Consider the following 15,481-nt stretch of genomic DNA (forward strand, 5'->3'; position numbering starts at 1 on the left):
CGGGCCTGTAGAGACGGGAAGCCTCAAGTGTCTTCCACCCACGGCTGACTGAGGAATCGCGATTTCGACCAGCAGCCAGATCTCCCGCGGCACTCTACTCCGTTGACAGGGTGAAATGACCATAGGTAGTCATGTCCAAGACTCGGGTCTGGAACTGAACTCGGTGGAGTGCCAGATCTGAAGCCGGTTCTTGATGCCCCCCCCCCCCCCCCCAACCCCCCAACCCCGGAGCGGCAGACCGACTGCGTTCTCACCGTTCCTCCTCAATCCATCTTCCGTCATCCCTCATGTGTTGCTACTACCCAACACAGTTCCCCTCGATGTCCCCCTATCCCATAACCCGCTCCACAACAGCCTCAAACGCGGCCCTCTCGATGCTCGCCCCAAAATGCGGACACCGCACGAGCGGCGCGAGGCCCTTCGTCAGCCGGTCCAGCACGGGGGCGTCATCGTCATCGTCGTCGCCGTCATCATGGGCATGGGCATCGGCACGCCGCAGCAGCGCCGCCGCGCCGAAGCGCCCCACCAGCTCGAACCAGGCCTGCACGGGCGCCAGCTCCGGCCCGGCGGCCGGCGCGAGCGACTGCGCCAGGCCGTGCAGGGCGTGCAGCGTCAGCGCCGTGGTCTGCCAGGAGCAGGAGAGCGGGGTGTCGCCGTTGGGGTCCTCGCTGGCGGGGTTAGTAGCAGCGGCTGTGGCTGTGGCTGTGGTGGTGCTAGTGGTGGTGGTTGGGAGGGTTGGGTTGACGGATTGTGGTTGGGAAGAAGAAGAAGGAGGGAGCCGCGGGAGGGAGCGGAGCAGGGCGGTGGTCTTGGGGTTGGCGAAGGGCACGCGGGAGGGAGCGGTGCGGGCGGCCGCGGCGAAGACGTGCTCCGGCGCGTGCCGCAGGGCGAGGCTCGTCGCCATGAGCGTGTGCCCGTTTGCTTCGTGCCCGATGAGCGGCGTGCGCGGGGGCGGGCTGTCGGCGGGCGGCGGGCGGAAGAGCGACGGGTCGAAGTGGCCGCGGCAGATGTGCTCGAGGCTTGCGCGGTTGTTAGCTCTGTCGCCGGACCAATGGTTGGGGAGGGGAAGGGGGGGTGAGCTTACGCGAGGATGAAGTTGATGGCTGCTTGCGTCTCTGAAGGGGTCAGGTCTGGAAGGTCGGCAGTATCAGGACCTGGCGGGCTTTCCTGACGGGAAGGTGGGTGTGATGTTGGCGGCGGGCTGCTGATGTAGAAGCGCGCCGCGTTCAGCATCTCGTCGAAGCCGAGCGTGACGGTGACGGCGTCGAGATCTGGCTGCAGGCTCACCCTCGTGTCGCTGCTCAGCTGGGAGGGCGGGGGCGTGTCCTTCAAGAGTGACACTCGCTGATCCAGCGACAAGGGCAGCGACTTGCTGCGCACGGCCGCCTCGATCTGGGCCCGAATGGCCCTGTTCTCGTTCAGGAGCAGCTGGCTGTCTCGCTCGGCGGTCTCGATCATCTCGCGGAGGCGGGCCACGTCCATCTCGAGCTGCTTGACGTAGTTGGCCTTGCGCTGCCGGTGCCGGGCCTGCGCCTTGCGCACCTGGACGCGCCTGATCTGGGCCTTGTCCACGGCCGTGTCCTCGGATGCGGCATCCTGGGCTCCTGCAGCGCGGATTCTCAGTTTAGTCGTTGGACGCATGGTTGGAGAGAGAAAGAAGGGGTTGATGAATTGGCCGGCGGACGAGCGAAGGAAACAAGGAGAAACGATACAGGCCCCATCTTCGTATCCACGCCTAGACAAGCACCCTCGGCCAGGTCCTCGATGGAGGCCCGAGAAGTCCGTTCATGCCATCAAGGCCCTCAAGACTCCCTCCCGGCTGCCAAGACGGCCAGCCAATCTCGCGGAGGAGTGAGGACCCTGAGGGCTGGCGCCGAAGACGGCCCGGCGCCGCCGCCCAATCCAGGACACTGCCGGGGATCGCAAAAAGTTGAGGATGGATGATGGCCTTGTATGTACATACATCCATGCGCGCATGCGTGCAGTGACAAATCTGTGGCACCCCGAACAGGGTCGGCTTGCCAAGCCGACCCGGGCCATGTAGGATGCAATCGAGCCCAACGCACTGGGATCCGACTGGATCCAGCGTAAGGCGGGAACTGAACTGAGGAAGATGTGTAATCCGAAAGAATGGATTGGGGGGGAAGCACAACAGGAACCGCGCAGACTCACCTGCCGAACCCGGGCTCGCACCCGGGTTAGCGTCCACGAAGCGGAGCTTCTTTACGCCCAGCACCTCCTTGGACCTCTTCCAAAACGCCGTAAACGATGGGCGGCTCGGCTCTGGCGCGTCCGCCATGACGACGCGCGCCCCCGGAATATTGGAATCGTTCCCGATCCCCGATCCCCAGTGTCTCCTATTGCGTACGGAGAGAGACCAGACCAGAACACAAGGCCGGACAACCAATTCCCTTTTCTGATCCGTGAAGTGAATCGTCGTATGCAACGGTCCGGACGGTGAACGTGCTGCGCCCGCCCCAACCTGCACAGTTCGCACAACTCTAAAGACTCTAGTGTAGAGTTAAACCAACCCCACTGAAGAACCCCGAACCGGGAGCAGCAAAAATATTCCGTACTCCAATCCAACAACCCCGGAATGTGAGAACTGGAATTCAAACATCCCAGGCACGAGGCAACGGCTCAACCAACTCCCGACCAACGCGTACGGCACAGTCCTCCATACCATGACAGTGGCACAGTCAGCGCCCATCCTCAGCCCGGTTGCCGGTAGGCGGTTGGCGGAGAGAGGAGGGATGGCCCTGGCTGCCCGATCGAGCATAGTGTAGCCCCGACTCGGGGGGCGGATTGTTGATTACTCACAACACACTTCAAGCTTTGACAGCTACCTTAAGAACTGGGTGACTAACTGCCTCAGTGTCGCCATGCCCTCGTATATAAGGTAGTCAATACGCAGCATTTAACTGACCAAGCTTCCAACTAGTTATGGGATGAGATAACTAGATGACAAGAAACGCCTACGTGTTGTCCTTCGTCTAGTAAACTAAACCCGCATGCTCTCTCATCTGACCTGAAGTTCCGTCAAAGTAAAAGAACATGAACGATCATGCCTGCCAGACAAATCTGCCCATCATCGCTAAATTTGTAGTATATAAATCGCAAAAAGCAAACTCCCAGCTCCTGGTCCAGATGCGCCCCTGATATGCTCTGCTGGCCTGCTTGCCTGGATATCCCCCTCAAACGCCAAGCGCCGTCAAATACAATGCCCGTACCGTCCCGCCCCCTCCAGATTTTTCCCGGTCCCAAAAACGACCCTTGACTCTCTCGCGATATGAAGTCCCCCAAAACAGCAAGATAGCCATCACCATCACACAGCACCGTACCGCACTGCCCCCCTCTCCTTTCCTCCCCGCTGTGGGGCAAATCATGGAGAAACATCGTCCAGTCAATCATTCTCATCATCGCCCTCCTCATCACCAGTCTCATCCCCAACCTCACTCCTATCCTCTTCCTCCTCATCCTCATCCCCAGCCTCACTCTCATCCTCCTCCTCCTCCTCCTCCTCTTCTTCTTCCCCCTCTTCTTCTACCTCCTCGCCCTCCCCATCCTCCTCCTGCTCACCGCCACCGCCCGCCTCCCGATCAAGCAGCGCCATCGGCCGCCACGAGACATAGCTGTTCTTCAGGTCGAGCCAGCGCCGCGCGACCGGCAGCTGGAACGGGTCGAAGGGGAAGCAGGCCTCGAGGTGGGTGAGTTCGGGCCCGTCGAGCTCGAAGCCCGTGTCGCGCAGGGCGCCGCCGGTGGCGTAGCTCCCCGTGAAGAACTGCGAGAGGTGGATCGACTTGTTCTTTTCGATTTGGGGGTAGCTGCATCATTCGTCTCGTTGTTAACGGAGCGAGGAAGGGGAGAAGTGGTAAATGATGATGACTGGGAGATGGGCAAAAGGTGGAAGATGGGACTGGAACTGACATGTAGATAAGCCCAAGGTGGTGAGAGAGGCGGGCGAATTCCTCGACGATGACGGGCGAGCAGCACTTGAGGGGCTGTGTTGGAGAGGGGAGGTCAGCGACTGTCTACGCGGAGCTGCCAATGACACGCGGGAAATGGACTCACATTCAGCTTGCTGGCAATGTTCACCTGCAGCCTGGACCGCAGCCCGGCCATCCAGGGGAGCTCGCGCCCAATGAATGAGGCGGGGTCGTCCCAGTCGAGGCTTGAGGGTACTTGATCCCGGTCGATTAAGTCACGCCAGCGAAAGCAGAAGATCTGAGGACGGGAGTCAGTACATGAGGAAACGAGACATTGGCCCAGTCTTGTCAGTTGCAACTCACATAAAGCAAGCCTTGAAAGTACGCACTGAAAGTTGTCAGCATGCAAATAAGCCGGGCTAGTGCAGGCGAAAAAAGACTCACTAATACTGGCTGTACCGCCTCACGTCTGGCCCGCGGCAGTCGGGGTGCGTGACGCGGTAGACATCGATGTGGTCGAGCAGCGTGTTGGTGATCATCTGCACCTGCTCACTCTGGACGGCGGCGCCGCGCGCAGTGAAGCTCGCCAAGTAAGCAACCGCAGCCTGCTTGACGACCGGTGCCCGTCGATTCGTCGGCTCAAACCTGCACAGACGTGAGCACGTCTCCTTTCTCTCGCCACACTGGTCAGACTAGAAGCTTACGCAAGGTTGAACAGCGTCCCAATAAACATGTCCATGAGCCGGGTGGACTTCACGGCAAACTTGAAGAGGAGGTACTGCGTGTGTCGGGATTTGAGATACTGCAACCATCAGTCAGTGGCCTTCTGGAACCCCACATCGAGATGGAATCCCTACCGGAAGAATGACGTTCGAGAAGTCGCTCAGCAGGTCCTGGAACGCCTCGAGGGCCTCTGGGCTGTCCGGATCCTCAAATACCGGGGTATAGATCGAAAACAGGAGATCAAGGATGGCATCCATGGTCTCCAGCTTGCTCTTGATAGTCAGCACGCGCTTAGCCTGCTCGTCCAAGTCGTCCTCATCGCTCAGTACGGAATCGGCGTCGCTCTCGTCATCTTCGTCCTCGTTGTTCGCGTCCGAGGCTTCGAGCTGCCGCAGCACTGCCCGGGTAATCTCGTCGTCGTCGTTTTCCAGATCGAGCGTCATCTCGACGTCCAGCTTGACCAGCCGCGAGAGGATCAGCTCCATGAGATCCCGCTCGAGATCAGGCCTCGTGGCCTTCAGTCGTAGGAGATGGTCAATATACTCCAGGTGCGTGGCCTTCGACTCCTCGCTGTAGGGGAACTTGGACGTGACCAAGTCAAGGATGATGTGCGGGCCGGCGGGGAATAGCTCGAGCAGGTACTTGACGCCAATATGTAGCCACCTCTTCTTCGTCTCGGGCTCGACTGGCGGAAAGCCCGCCACGCTCGAGGCGTGTCGCGTCTCGGTGAACTTGTCGACGACCATGGTAAGCACCTGCGTGAAGATCGACATCTGTATTGATGAAAGCGCCGCAAGGAGCTGAATGTATGCCATGGCAAAGTCCTCGTCCCGCTCCAGCCAGGCGCACCGCAGGATGCTCCCGAGCAGGCCAGAGCACGACCGGCCAAGCAGCGGTGCGTAGCCCGTCAGCGCGACAACATAGGCAATCAGATCCTGCGGTTTCACGCGCTCCTCGTCATCGTCGTCATCAGGCGTAAGTTGTTTTGTCCTCGGCGCGAATAATTCCTTCAGGTGGTCGTAGTCCTCATCGTCGCCGCGGCTGTGCCCCTCCAAAGCCTGCTTCACCTCCCGCTTGGCCTCTTCCAGGCTCTTGCTGCTGATCTCCTTGACCATGTTGAGGTCCTCGTTGAACGCGACAGTTTTCTTCTGTCTCTTCGTCGGAGGCTCGTCCTCGTCTGCCCCATCCGAGTCATCGGATCGTGATCGCGTGCCCAACACGGTTGGGGCTTTTCGGAGGATCGGCTTAATTGGGGAGGAGGCGGCAGCGGACGCAGGAGAGCTGCGCGCGAGCGCGAGGGATGTCATTGTCGTCATGAAGGGCAGTTTTCTCGCTGCTTGTTGTGCGGAGGAAGAAGTGTGCACCAGTACAGCGATACAACAAGTCTGCGCGGTGTGGCAGAACCCACGACGAGCGGTGAGAATGGCGAGCGAGACTTCGTCGCGGTCAAGGAAGGTTGGATAATTTGTGGCAGGGCGAGCGTGCAGATTGCCGTTGATTAGACATGATCATTACTACGCGCCCCAGTAATGGAGGGAGATGTCCAGAGTTGCTGGTCGACCTCGCAGCGTGGGTTGTTTTCTCTTCTCCGAGCTTTCTGCCGCCTTCTCGGCGGTCAAAAATGTTGACAGTCGGGCGTGCACAGCAATTTTTGAAAACGGTTCCCCCGCAAGTGGGCACGTGCAAGTGGGGATAACATTGCCTGCTGGGGAAAGCGGTCTGAGAATCTGGCCAGAGACCCCTGGTCACCGAAGCTCATTGGCTAGGAATTCGATGTCAGTGAGTGGAGAGGTTCACAGCGGCATCCCCACGAAATACTTTCAAGAATAAACCTCTTCAGGGACGCTGCAACGAGGTCAAGAGAGAGTAGACGATCCCTGATAGAAAATTCTTAGATTATTTTTGAGAAACCGTGAAGGCGAAGCTATTCCATTGTCGGGGGCAACCAGTGGCTAAATGGGGTTTGTGTCTGAATGTCACACCTCAGTCGTGCGCTCCCTCGTCCAGAACTCCGACAATGCACAGCACACTACTCTCACCAAGGTGCATCGACCAAACTGGAACACACACAGCAGATAATCGACTTTTCCGAAAAGTTCGGAGGGTTTTCTGAAAACGCCACGAGGGAGTCTACACATAACTCCAAACACAGAACCCATCCCGAGTCTTCCTTCCCCACGTTGCGTGATACCTCCCGAGCTTATTCCCCTCGCCCACGCCAAGTCCCCAATGTATTCTCTGTCCGGCGACAGGGCATGGACCAAATGCGCGGCCAAGCCTTGCGGCGGCATGGACGGCTGGTACTTATACACACATAAAGATGACGAGAGACAAGAGACGAATTAAGAGAGTTCACGGCCCGCAGCCATGCAACACTTCGACGGGCTGCCAGTGGCGGAGACAGCGCCAGCAGGCGGCGTGGAAACTAATACTCAGGCCCGGCACCGTTATGCCCGGGTTGAGCGCCGTAAAGATTATATCCCTGCGGGTCTCCGCCTTCCTGCTGGCCCGGAAGCCCCGCGCCGAATGCTCCGGCGGCCGGGTTCGAGCCGCTGGCTGCACCATAGCCCTGGCTGTTGGGCCGATTCTGTTGGTTCTCGCCCCGGTTGGACTGTGACTGCTGCTGGCCAGGTCAGCAAAACAGAGTATCCTTGCGAGGAGAGGAGAGGGGAAGAGCAGGCGTCTGGGCGCGAGACGGTAGACGGTGTGGTTGGGAAACCTACTTCTCTGTACTTGGACAGATAGATCTTGAGCGCCTCGGCGTAGTTCTCAAACCCGAGCGAGCTCATGGCAAAGAGGATGTCCTCCCCGTTGACTGTTTTTCGCTTTTCCTGATGGCACTTCTCCGACGCTGTGATAGGTCAGACCGCGTGAACCAACGAGAGGCGGAGCCGTTCGCATCCCAGGATTCCTGAGGAAAGCTTACCCTCGCTGGTGATGAACGAGATAAACTCGCTGACGCACTCCTGCATGCATTCCTTCGCCTCCTTGGCGATCTTTGCATTCTCAGGCAGCGCCGTCTTCATGATGCGGGCCACTGGCGCAAAGTTTCGTATGTTAGCGTCGTAGACATCAGCCTTGTCCGTCTTGGAGGACGACGTCGAAGCACGAGCCGCCTGCGGCGACGACTGGGGCGACGAACGGCCCGACATGGACGTGGAGCTGCCGTTGGCGCGCGCGGTGGTCTGATAGGCAGGGCAGAACAGCGCCAGCCAGGGAGGGTCTCGCCGCCATGCAAGCGGAAGCGCAAGCGTTGAGGGGAGGAGGGCCGCCACGCAGAGTGCACGCGCGAATCATGGCGACTGGAAGCATGATCGCAGCATAGGGGAAGAATCAGAGATGCACGACGTACCATTGGCTATGGGTAACCACCGATCTTGCTCTTTAACCTCGAACTCATAGCCGAGCCCGGTCGAGTGTGGGTCCTGAGGGTCGTTCATTTGTGCTTCGTCGTCACCCGACGGTGCACCTTGTTCGACATCCTTCGGATTGGATTGGGGGGAGTCGGACATATTTGGCTACCTGCAGCGGCTGCTGGCTTCTTGTAAATTCCTTGGACTGCCAGCTCGCACAACTAGGGAAAAGGTGGGTGATGTGTCGCTGGACACGTTGCAAGGGGGTAGGGCTTGCGGCCACTTCCCCTCTGACGGCTTGACCTGCAAGACCTGCGTCAAGCAGTGCCTCTCCGCGTGCCAGGCCTCCTCTCACTGGCTACCCTGCCCCGATCTTCAGGCTGTGGCAAGGAAGGCCCGGGGGTCTGACGCAAGGTGTGGGGTGGAGGTAGTGAGCAGGGCTGCAAACAATGACAAGCCGGCCAGAACTGGGAGCGCGAGCCCAAAGCAGTATCGTGGGGTGAGCCGCACCAGTGGGTGCGTGGGTGCGTGGGGTACAAGGGGGTGTGGAATGGGGGACTGGGCCGCAGTACCCTAGTCAAGGAGCGTGTCTCGCTGTGCCCGCTGGATCGGGTGGCTCAGGGCTGCCTCGCCGTTACCGCAAGCAAAATGCGCAGGCCGGTCCCAAGGCCTGAGCAGTAGCTCGTCCGATCGACCGACCAGCTGTGCTCCGCGCCGTCCGGGCTCAACTGCGAGCGTGGTGTCTCTCTGTGGTATCGTGTCGCGGTTACACCGGCATGCGATGCGATTGCCGGTTGGCTGGGTGCGGTCGGCACCGGGCAGGAAGGCCTCGACTTGCGGCGACAGGAGATTGGTTGTGCTGCCACGGCCTTGATTGCGTACCTCGCGGGGATATCTGCAGAGTCGCGTCAGAAGCCGGTGCACCTACGGGGGCGTTTAGGTAGGAATGGAAGTTTGCCAAGTGCGGTGTCTGCGTGACAATGGGAGCACGCAGAGCCCAGCAGGTGGTGCGGTCCCGCTACGGGCGACGCGATGGGCTGCGATGGGCCGCGGTGCCATGGCACGCGCAGATGGCTAGCGGACGCACCTTGCTCGCTCGTACCAGTGACTGCCGCTCCGGGTCAATAAATGGGGGATGCCTTGTCGCAATCGGTCGCAGTCTTCCCTGCACTAGCTTGGATGCTGCGGGCGCTCCGAGTGGGTGTTGTCTGAGTTGGCCGCGAACCTAGCGGCGACTTGGGTCTGCGATGCACGGAAAACTGGGATGCAAGAGGGCTGCAGCGCGCGTGGGGTTGTTGCGGTGGGAAGAATGGCCGGGGATTTCGGGGGGAAAGAGGAATGCCCGCGGGCGGAGTGGGTCCGGCCTTGATCCCAGCGATCAGCACCTTCAAGGTGCCCCTGCCATAACAAGCTTGGCGATTACCTTACTTCCCCTGGTCAACATCAGCACTTCGGGTAACAAACTTCCATACAGGGACTCAAACTCAAAGTGTGGTAAGCCGAGTATCAACCTAGGTACTTCTTGCGCTCCTCTCAACACTTTTGCCAAACGCCGACCAAGCTTTAGTTGTTTCTGCTAAGCTCGGATTATCACAATCCTTGTTTTGTTTGAGACAAACTGCTGGAGACTCCAGCCTCCGACTGAATCTATGCAGGGAGGTGGGAGGGATTGGACGCCGTAAAGTGAAGGAGCATGAGAGAGGGGGTCTCCGCAGCGAACCTGCATTTCCATCCCAGAGGACTCTGATGCTCCATCGACAGTTCAGAGCCAAGGCAGGAATGGTGTGGGAAAAGAGCTCGAAGAGGCTAACTACCTGCCTGGCTGCACTGTACACTCTTGGCCTCCATGTCGTCCCGTCAAGAGCGGTGAATGCACAGCCCAGACCTTGCCGGGGGTGATGAACGGTCTCAGTTGAGGGAGGAGTGGAGCTTGCGAAAATCCTCAATTTTCAGCACACATCCCGTGGCTGCTGCGAGAACAAAGTGAATACGTCGGGCCTGGTTGTGATGAAGTCGTAGCCTCGAGGCGCTACGGATGTCTTGGCGGCCGGTGGAGGGGCCAAGGATGGTGGGCGAGGCGGCTGAATGATTCGACAATTGCGGTCGCGAGTAAATATGCAGGCAGGAACAGGAAGTGCCTAACGGGTCCAGAGAACGGGTCTCGGGTCGAATGGCTGGGGTCGAATGGCTGAGATTTCTCCGTTTGGTCGCTTAAGCTGCGCAGCAGGTAGGCGTGTGACCAGGGAGACGGGATTCTGGGGACGCCTGCTGGGTGGTGGTAATTCACGAGGTTTGAACCAATAACAGAATTTTGGGCTGTTTCGAGAATCTCACTGGGCGAAAAAGGACCGTTGAATTCCAAAATCTGAGGTCTCAACGTTCTCACAATCACCTTGCCAAGGCCCGTACCCAGCTTTGAGGAGGGATCTTCAGCAGGTCAACGAGCCTATTTCCCAGACGAAGCCAGTTTCATGGGTTCCCTTCGGCACAACCGGACGGAACGAAGTTGACCAGTATGGGGGGGGACACTATGTCACTCTGCTCAAACTCCATGGAGCAAGCCAACCAACCCCGCCTGAGTTAGACACAGGATGCCCAATCCCGTCGCAGCCCAACCATGTGGCTGGCTCTCCCTGTTGGGCATCGCAACAGGCTAGTGCATGCCGCTAGGCTGCAGAAGAAGACGACTGTACAACTCAGCATCCCTTCAGGACAAGAAAACGCAGAAGTTTGTGCAGCTTCTGAGGATCGCGCCAGCCTCTCCGTTTTGCTCTTGCTGGCAATCATTTTCCCGTGCTGGACCGCTTGGACAGTGGAGGCTTCCAGTCCTACCACCAAGTCAGGGGGTGGCAGGGCCGGGGCATCAAGGCGCCCGCCAGCGCGTGGGGTGTCGTCAGTCAGAAATGTGCCTTTTCTGCCGCCCAATGTGCACAAGCAAGTTGACGGCACCCCGGGAGTCTGCTGATGGACGGAGCATGGACGGCATGGCATGGCATGGCACGGCTTGGGATCTGGCGTGGCTTTTCGAACCCTTGTCCCCAGTGCGCAAGGTTCTTCTTTTCATGATTGCACAACCTGGACGTTGTTCTTCTTCTGCAACGGAAGTCAGAACCGGAAGGATGACAACACCGGCAAGACGGCCCTGCGCGTACCTTCCACTTGTCAAGCTCATCTTGCTTGGCCTTGTATTGCTTGACCAGGTCATCGAGAACCTTCTTTAGCCCCTCGGCATTCGTGCGGAGGGCGGGGATGACATCCTTCACCGTCCTCTCCACCAGAACACCATTGATCATGCGGAAGCACTTGCGGTCACCCGGGAGCGGCTCCAAGGTCTCGAGAACAAGCCTGCCGGCGCGGTTAGCGATGAGCGATGAGCGGTGAGAAAAGCGGGATGGAGCGGTGTGATGAAAGCCGAGTGTGATGAAAGCCGAGGTAAGCCAGGGACAGTTGCCCAGAAAAAAAAAAAAAAAGGCTCGGCCCCGGTTTGGTAGAATCGATGAAAAGAATTCCTTACTTGTGCTCTTCAGCTTCTTGTTCGACATCGCCTATCTTCTGCGCCAGCTGTTGCAGTGTGTTTTTGTAGTTGGTGTACTGCAACTGGAGGTCTGCCAAACGAGTCAGTGGCTGCTCCGGTCTCGATCGCTGGGTGCCCACAAAGATCTCACCCTGCTGCCTCTTGGCCGGTGCCGTTTGGGATGCCATGGTCGGTTTGACAAGCGCCGAACGAAGCTTTTGGATGTCCGCTCAGAACACGGACTATCTGATGTCGTTCGCGATGAGGGAGGTGGAACAAGTTGAAACCAGTCAGGGCCGCTAACAAGATGACTGTGGCCCTTGAGGGTCAACGCGGCCAATGGCCAATCCACTCCACACGCATTGTAAAATGACGGAGGTGGTCCAAGCTTCCGGCCCGTCCCCCTCGGCTCCTGAGTTGAAATGGGGTTATTCTTAAAGAGGTCCCGCCAAGACTAATTTCGCCTACCGCTTACAAGTATTTACAAATTGCCGCGAGGGAGCGGGGTCGCCACGACTTCGAGCAACATCAACAACGAAGAATTGCAAAGACTCGTAGCAACAACTTTGCGAAACCTCAACCAAATTGAAAAAAAAGAAAACGAAGTTAACCCATACCCTAACCTTGACCCTCACCCTAACCATAACCCTCACCCTAACCAGCGGGGGGCTGGCGCCGCCCCCCGCACCCCCGGCGAACTAACCCGTGGCTAACCCGTGGCGATAGTGTAAACCCCTTGGCGGTCTTGGCGGGGTACTGACGCTGTAAAAACATTGCCGACAATTGGCCGAAATTAGTCTTGGCGGGACCTCTTTAAGATCCAGCTGAAATGGCCCGATTTTCGGCAAGCTCGCGACTGCCACGCCTGGCCCTTTCTCAACCTCACCGGCCGATCCACATCCGCAATGCACCCCCTATTGCATACGAAGGACAATGCGGGTCAGTGACTCCCTTTCAACCTAGACGGATATCGCACTCATGTCTCGGGCATCTCCTAACACCTTCACCTTCTGCTTCCAGGCTGCGAGCAGGTGATGCTTGCGCTCGAAGAGTGCCACGCCAAAGGCTTCCTGTGGAAGGCAGCCGGCATGTGCAATGATGCCAAGCAGCAACTCATCAATTGCCTGCGGGAGGAGAGGGCGAAGAACCAGGATTTGAACCGAGGCAGCGTCCAAGACAAGCGGGCAAGGATACGGCAGAAGTGGAAGGAAATCGACGAGAACTCCTAGGCAAAGCCGACATCGCTGCCCTGCCCCGACCAAACCTCGGCCGGCTATACCTCGCTGCGGACTACACGAAGGGACCGTCGATTCCTCGATATTCGTCCTCGGCATGATTGCAGCGTAAGGGGCTGGGGGGGCATCATGGCATCACAAGAGCCGGAACACTGCGGGGCAAATGGCAATACTGGCAAATGGCAATACGACCGACAATCCGCCATCATGTACAACATGGCTGTAGGAGCTGCGTGTCACCTCTTGGTTGTACATTATTATATTTTGTAGTTATCGCTTTGGCTCGTGTGCCCGGTCCTTGCCCTCACAGAGCGCGACGGAACGCATTCCCAAAGGTAACCAGCCCGTACGCGGCGAGCAGCGACAGCACGATGGGCACCGGCTTCCGGAGCCGGATCGCGCGGGGGAACGCCGACCCGCCCAGCACGACGGAGGCGAGCAGGCTCAGCTCAACGCCGTACGGCTCGTTCTTCGAGATCCGGTAGCCTCCCAGGCCGTCTGGGTTGCACCATGCTTGGTTAGCGCTAGTGCTGGCAGCTTGAAAAAGCCGTTGGGGGATAGACGATGCACTTACACAGCAAACCGACGGCCGTCCCTGCAATGAGGCTCGGCCTGCTCTTGGTCCGCACATATCCGACGGCTCCGCCGGCGGCAGTCAGCGCGGCCAGGACGTAGGACGGGAGTTCGAGGCCCTGCGCGGGGTTTAGCAGCTCCTGCTGTACTCAAATAGCTTTTGGGTTGTCTCTACCATGTTGGAATTGCGATTGGACGTCGGAGGGTTATTGCGGGTGTCGTTGTTGAGCAAGGTATGGATAGCTGAAGCTGCTTCAACACTTGTCGGAGCTCTTGGGATGTCCGGACGGATGAGACACTGTGCTGGCAGGGCCGCCGCTTACCCAAGCACGGCATAGTTATGCCGAAGGTGGGGCTTGTCAGCACATTTCGTCATTGGCGAAAAGCGGCATGAAACGCCCTCCGCTTTGTTAAACCGATGCGATTCTGTATCCGTACACTCGTTACAGCTCGGGCTTCGTACATCTAAATGCAGGAGGGGAATCGCCTTCTATTGTACTTGGGTTTGGTATTCGGCAGTGATGTGTAAAGCACGGAATCTCGTTCAGTACGAATTACCAACATCGAGAAGCACTGATTCGCCGAGCCGCGAGAGGACAAGGCCCGTGGACCGCTGCGGCTCCGCAACCCGAGTCCACACCACAAGCTCTTCAAAGATTTTTCTCGCCACCCCAATCTCAACGGTCCGCTGGCGTAATGGCAGCGCGTCTGACTACGACCCCATACTCTGATATCCAAGATATTCAGATGGGAGTTGATCAGGAGGTTCCAGGTTCGACCCCTGGGCGGATCGTTTTGCCCTCACCACCCTCACCTGGCAGTGACGCAGCATTCATTTTTACAGACTCATCATATACTACTACCTGAATTTCCTCTCTTGCTCGCTTGCTGTCTCTCTCTCACCTTCGACCGCTTTCTTCCCGCTCCATTGTGCTCGAGCACTGGGGTTGGTTGTTAGACAAGGACAATAAGCTAGGGACAACGCGCCCCCTCCCTAGTCGGCTGTGCTTCCGCACTTCTTGAGAGCAAGCTGCCTGGCAAAAAGGCACCTGCAGGAAGTAGATCAGGATATTTGCTGAGACTGCCCTGCGGTTCGATGCAGTCTTGGCAGGCGGCGCGCGGAGTTGTATGTGAGCAGTGCCTGGTGGCTGTGCTGCTCACCGGGAATGCGCTTGAAATTTGGTGGCAGCTCGCTCGAATATGATGTGCATGGAGCCGCTTATCAGAGATCTTTAATCCACGTCGTAACTGATTGTTGAAATAAGGTTTCCTCTGGCGTCTCGTGGAGGCCCGCCGGGATCTGCGCCTAGCAACAGTTAGGATCGTCCAAAGGCAGGTGAGCGGGAGGAAAGCAGACAAGGTTGGCAGAACAAATAAAACGTTATCCCAAGCTGGCGAGTATGAAACTGAAGAAAGCATGGCTCCATGATGCAATGATGGAGAGAATGCCTTACCCCTTCGCGGCTGTTCCCCTGACGAGGCTGTGGAAAGTGTGTCATTCACCTGCAGCACACGCCCCGCGGACCACCCTCCCGCATTCCAAGCGGGGTCTCTCTCTCCTCGCACCTAGCCATTCCGCCCGCAACTCTGCCCAGCGAGCCAGAGCGCCGCACAGCCTCAACCGCGGTTCAACCAGCAGACACATTCGCCAATCACGCAAACGCCTCGATGGGATTCGTGCATTGGCAATGAGATTTACATAAAAGCCAGAGAGGGGGAGGCTCGGTCTTTGGTGTGGACTTGAAGTACTTCGTACAACCGTATCAACCTGAGGTCTGGTGAGCTCAGGTTGGGCCTGCTGCCTCCAGGCGGAACAGTGGGCTTTCCCGCCTTTCCGTGGGTTCGCGGTGTTGTTGGTAACAAGCTTGAGGTCAATGGCCAGTTGGCTACATGTACGGAAATCCTAGGCTGAATGAGGACCTCAATCTGCGGGACAAATCTGCGGGACGACGAGGAGGCGCAGGCGGCCTCCAGCATAACCTCTCGGCCAGCTTCTCCTCACTCAGCAGCCTCCGTAAATCGCCTAAGCATTCTGCTCAATGTTTAACCGACTGCAAAGTGCTCTACTTCCTCCCTGGGTTTCCAGGTGACCTGATGGCTCCGTATTGACACCTGCTCGCGCTAGCTCGATCTTGAGGACCAGGCTGCAAGCGCAGC

General features: G+C 58.3%; 5 protein-coding genes and 1 non-coding gene across 6 annotated transcripts; 2 read left to right on the forward strand and 4 right to left on the reverse strand.

Annotated features, from left to right (window-relative positions):
* Positions 1–992: 992 nt before the first annotated feature.
* On the reverse strand, positions 993–1,820 carry THITE_2121733 (uncharacterized protein). Its single transcript, XM_003656659.1, has one exon. It carries the CDS (start codon positions 1,639–1,641, stop codon positions 1,081–1,083), a length of 561 nt encoding a protein of 186 aa, XP_003656707.1. The 5' UTR covers positions 1,642–1,820; the 3' UTR covers positions 993–1,080.
* Positions 1,821–3,403: 1,583 nt separating this feature from the next.
* THITE_2147230 (uncharacterized protein) lies at positions 3,404–5,965 on the reverse strand (the record flags this gene model as incomplete). Its single annotated transcript, XM_003656660.1, has 7 exons — positions 3,404–3,824; positions 3,928–4,001; positions 4,072–4,224; positions 4,290–4,314; positions 4,371–4,571; positions 4,631–4,728; positions 4,784–5,965. The coding sequence occupies 7 exons, from the start codon at positions 5,963–5,965 to the stop codon at positions 3,404–3,406; spliced, it is 2,154 nt and encodes a 717-aa protein (XP_003656708.1).
* A 1,055-nt stretch (positions 5,966–7,020) lies between these two features.
* Positions 7,021–8,747, reverse strand: THITE_2121743 (uncharacterized protein). The gene is made up of 5 exons (XM_003656661.1): positions 8,575–8,747; positions 8,002–8,171; positions 7,576–7,686; positions 7,373–7,500; positions 7,021–7,272 (listed from the first exon to the last, which is right to left on the reverse strand). Exons 2-5 carry the CDS (start codon positions 8,159–8,161, stop codon positions 7,075–7,077), a joined length of 597 nt encoding a protein of 198 aa, XP_003656709.1. The 5' UTR covers positions 8,162–8,171; positions 8,575–8,747; the 3' UTR covers positions 7,021–7,074.
* A 1,314-nt stretch (positions 8,748–10,061) lies between these two features.
* THITE_2121748 (uncharacterized protein) lies at positions 10,062–11,892 on the reverse strand. The gene is made up of 4 exons (XM_003656662.1): positions 11,668–11,892; positions 11,517–11,607; positions 11,155–11,347; positions 10,062–11,095 (listed from the first exon to the last, which is right to left on the reverse strand). The coding sequence occupies exons 1-4, from the start codon at positions 11,702–11,704 to the stop codon at positions 11,063–11,065; spliced, it is 354 nt and encodes a 117-aa protein (XP_003656710.1). The 5' UTR covers positions 11,705–11,892; the 3' UTR covers positions 10,062–11,062.
* A 504-nt stretch (positions 11,893–12,396) lies between these two features.
* Positions 12,397–13,185, forward strand: THITE_108852 (uncharacterized protein). Its single transcript, XM_003656663.1, has 2 exons — positions 12,397–12,455; positions 12,537–13,185. The coding sequence occupies exons 1-2, from the start codon at positions 12,422–12,424 to the stop codon at positions 12,743–12,745; spliced, it is 243 nt and encodes an 80-aa protein (XP_003656711.1). The 5' UTR covers positions 12,397–12,421; the 3' UTR covers positions 12,746–13,185.
* An 821-nt stretch (positions 13,186–14,006) lies between these two features.
* Positions 14,007–14,117, forward strand: THITE_t131. Its single transcript has one exon. It is a non-coding gene; the product is annotated as a tRNA-Arg (tRNA).
* The last annotated feature ends 1,364 nt before the right edge of the window (positions 14,118–15,481 follow it).

The sequence above is a fragment of the Thermothielavioides terrestris genome, chromosome 5 (assembly GCF_000226115.1).
Source record: "Thermothielavioides terrestris NRRL 8126 chromosome 5, complete sequence".
Taxonomy (NCBI): Eukaryota; Fungi; Ascomycota; class Sordariomycetes; order Sordariales; family Chaetomiaceae; genus Thermothielavioides; species Thermothielavioides terrestris.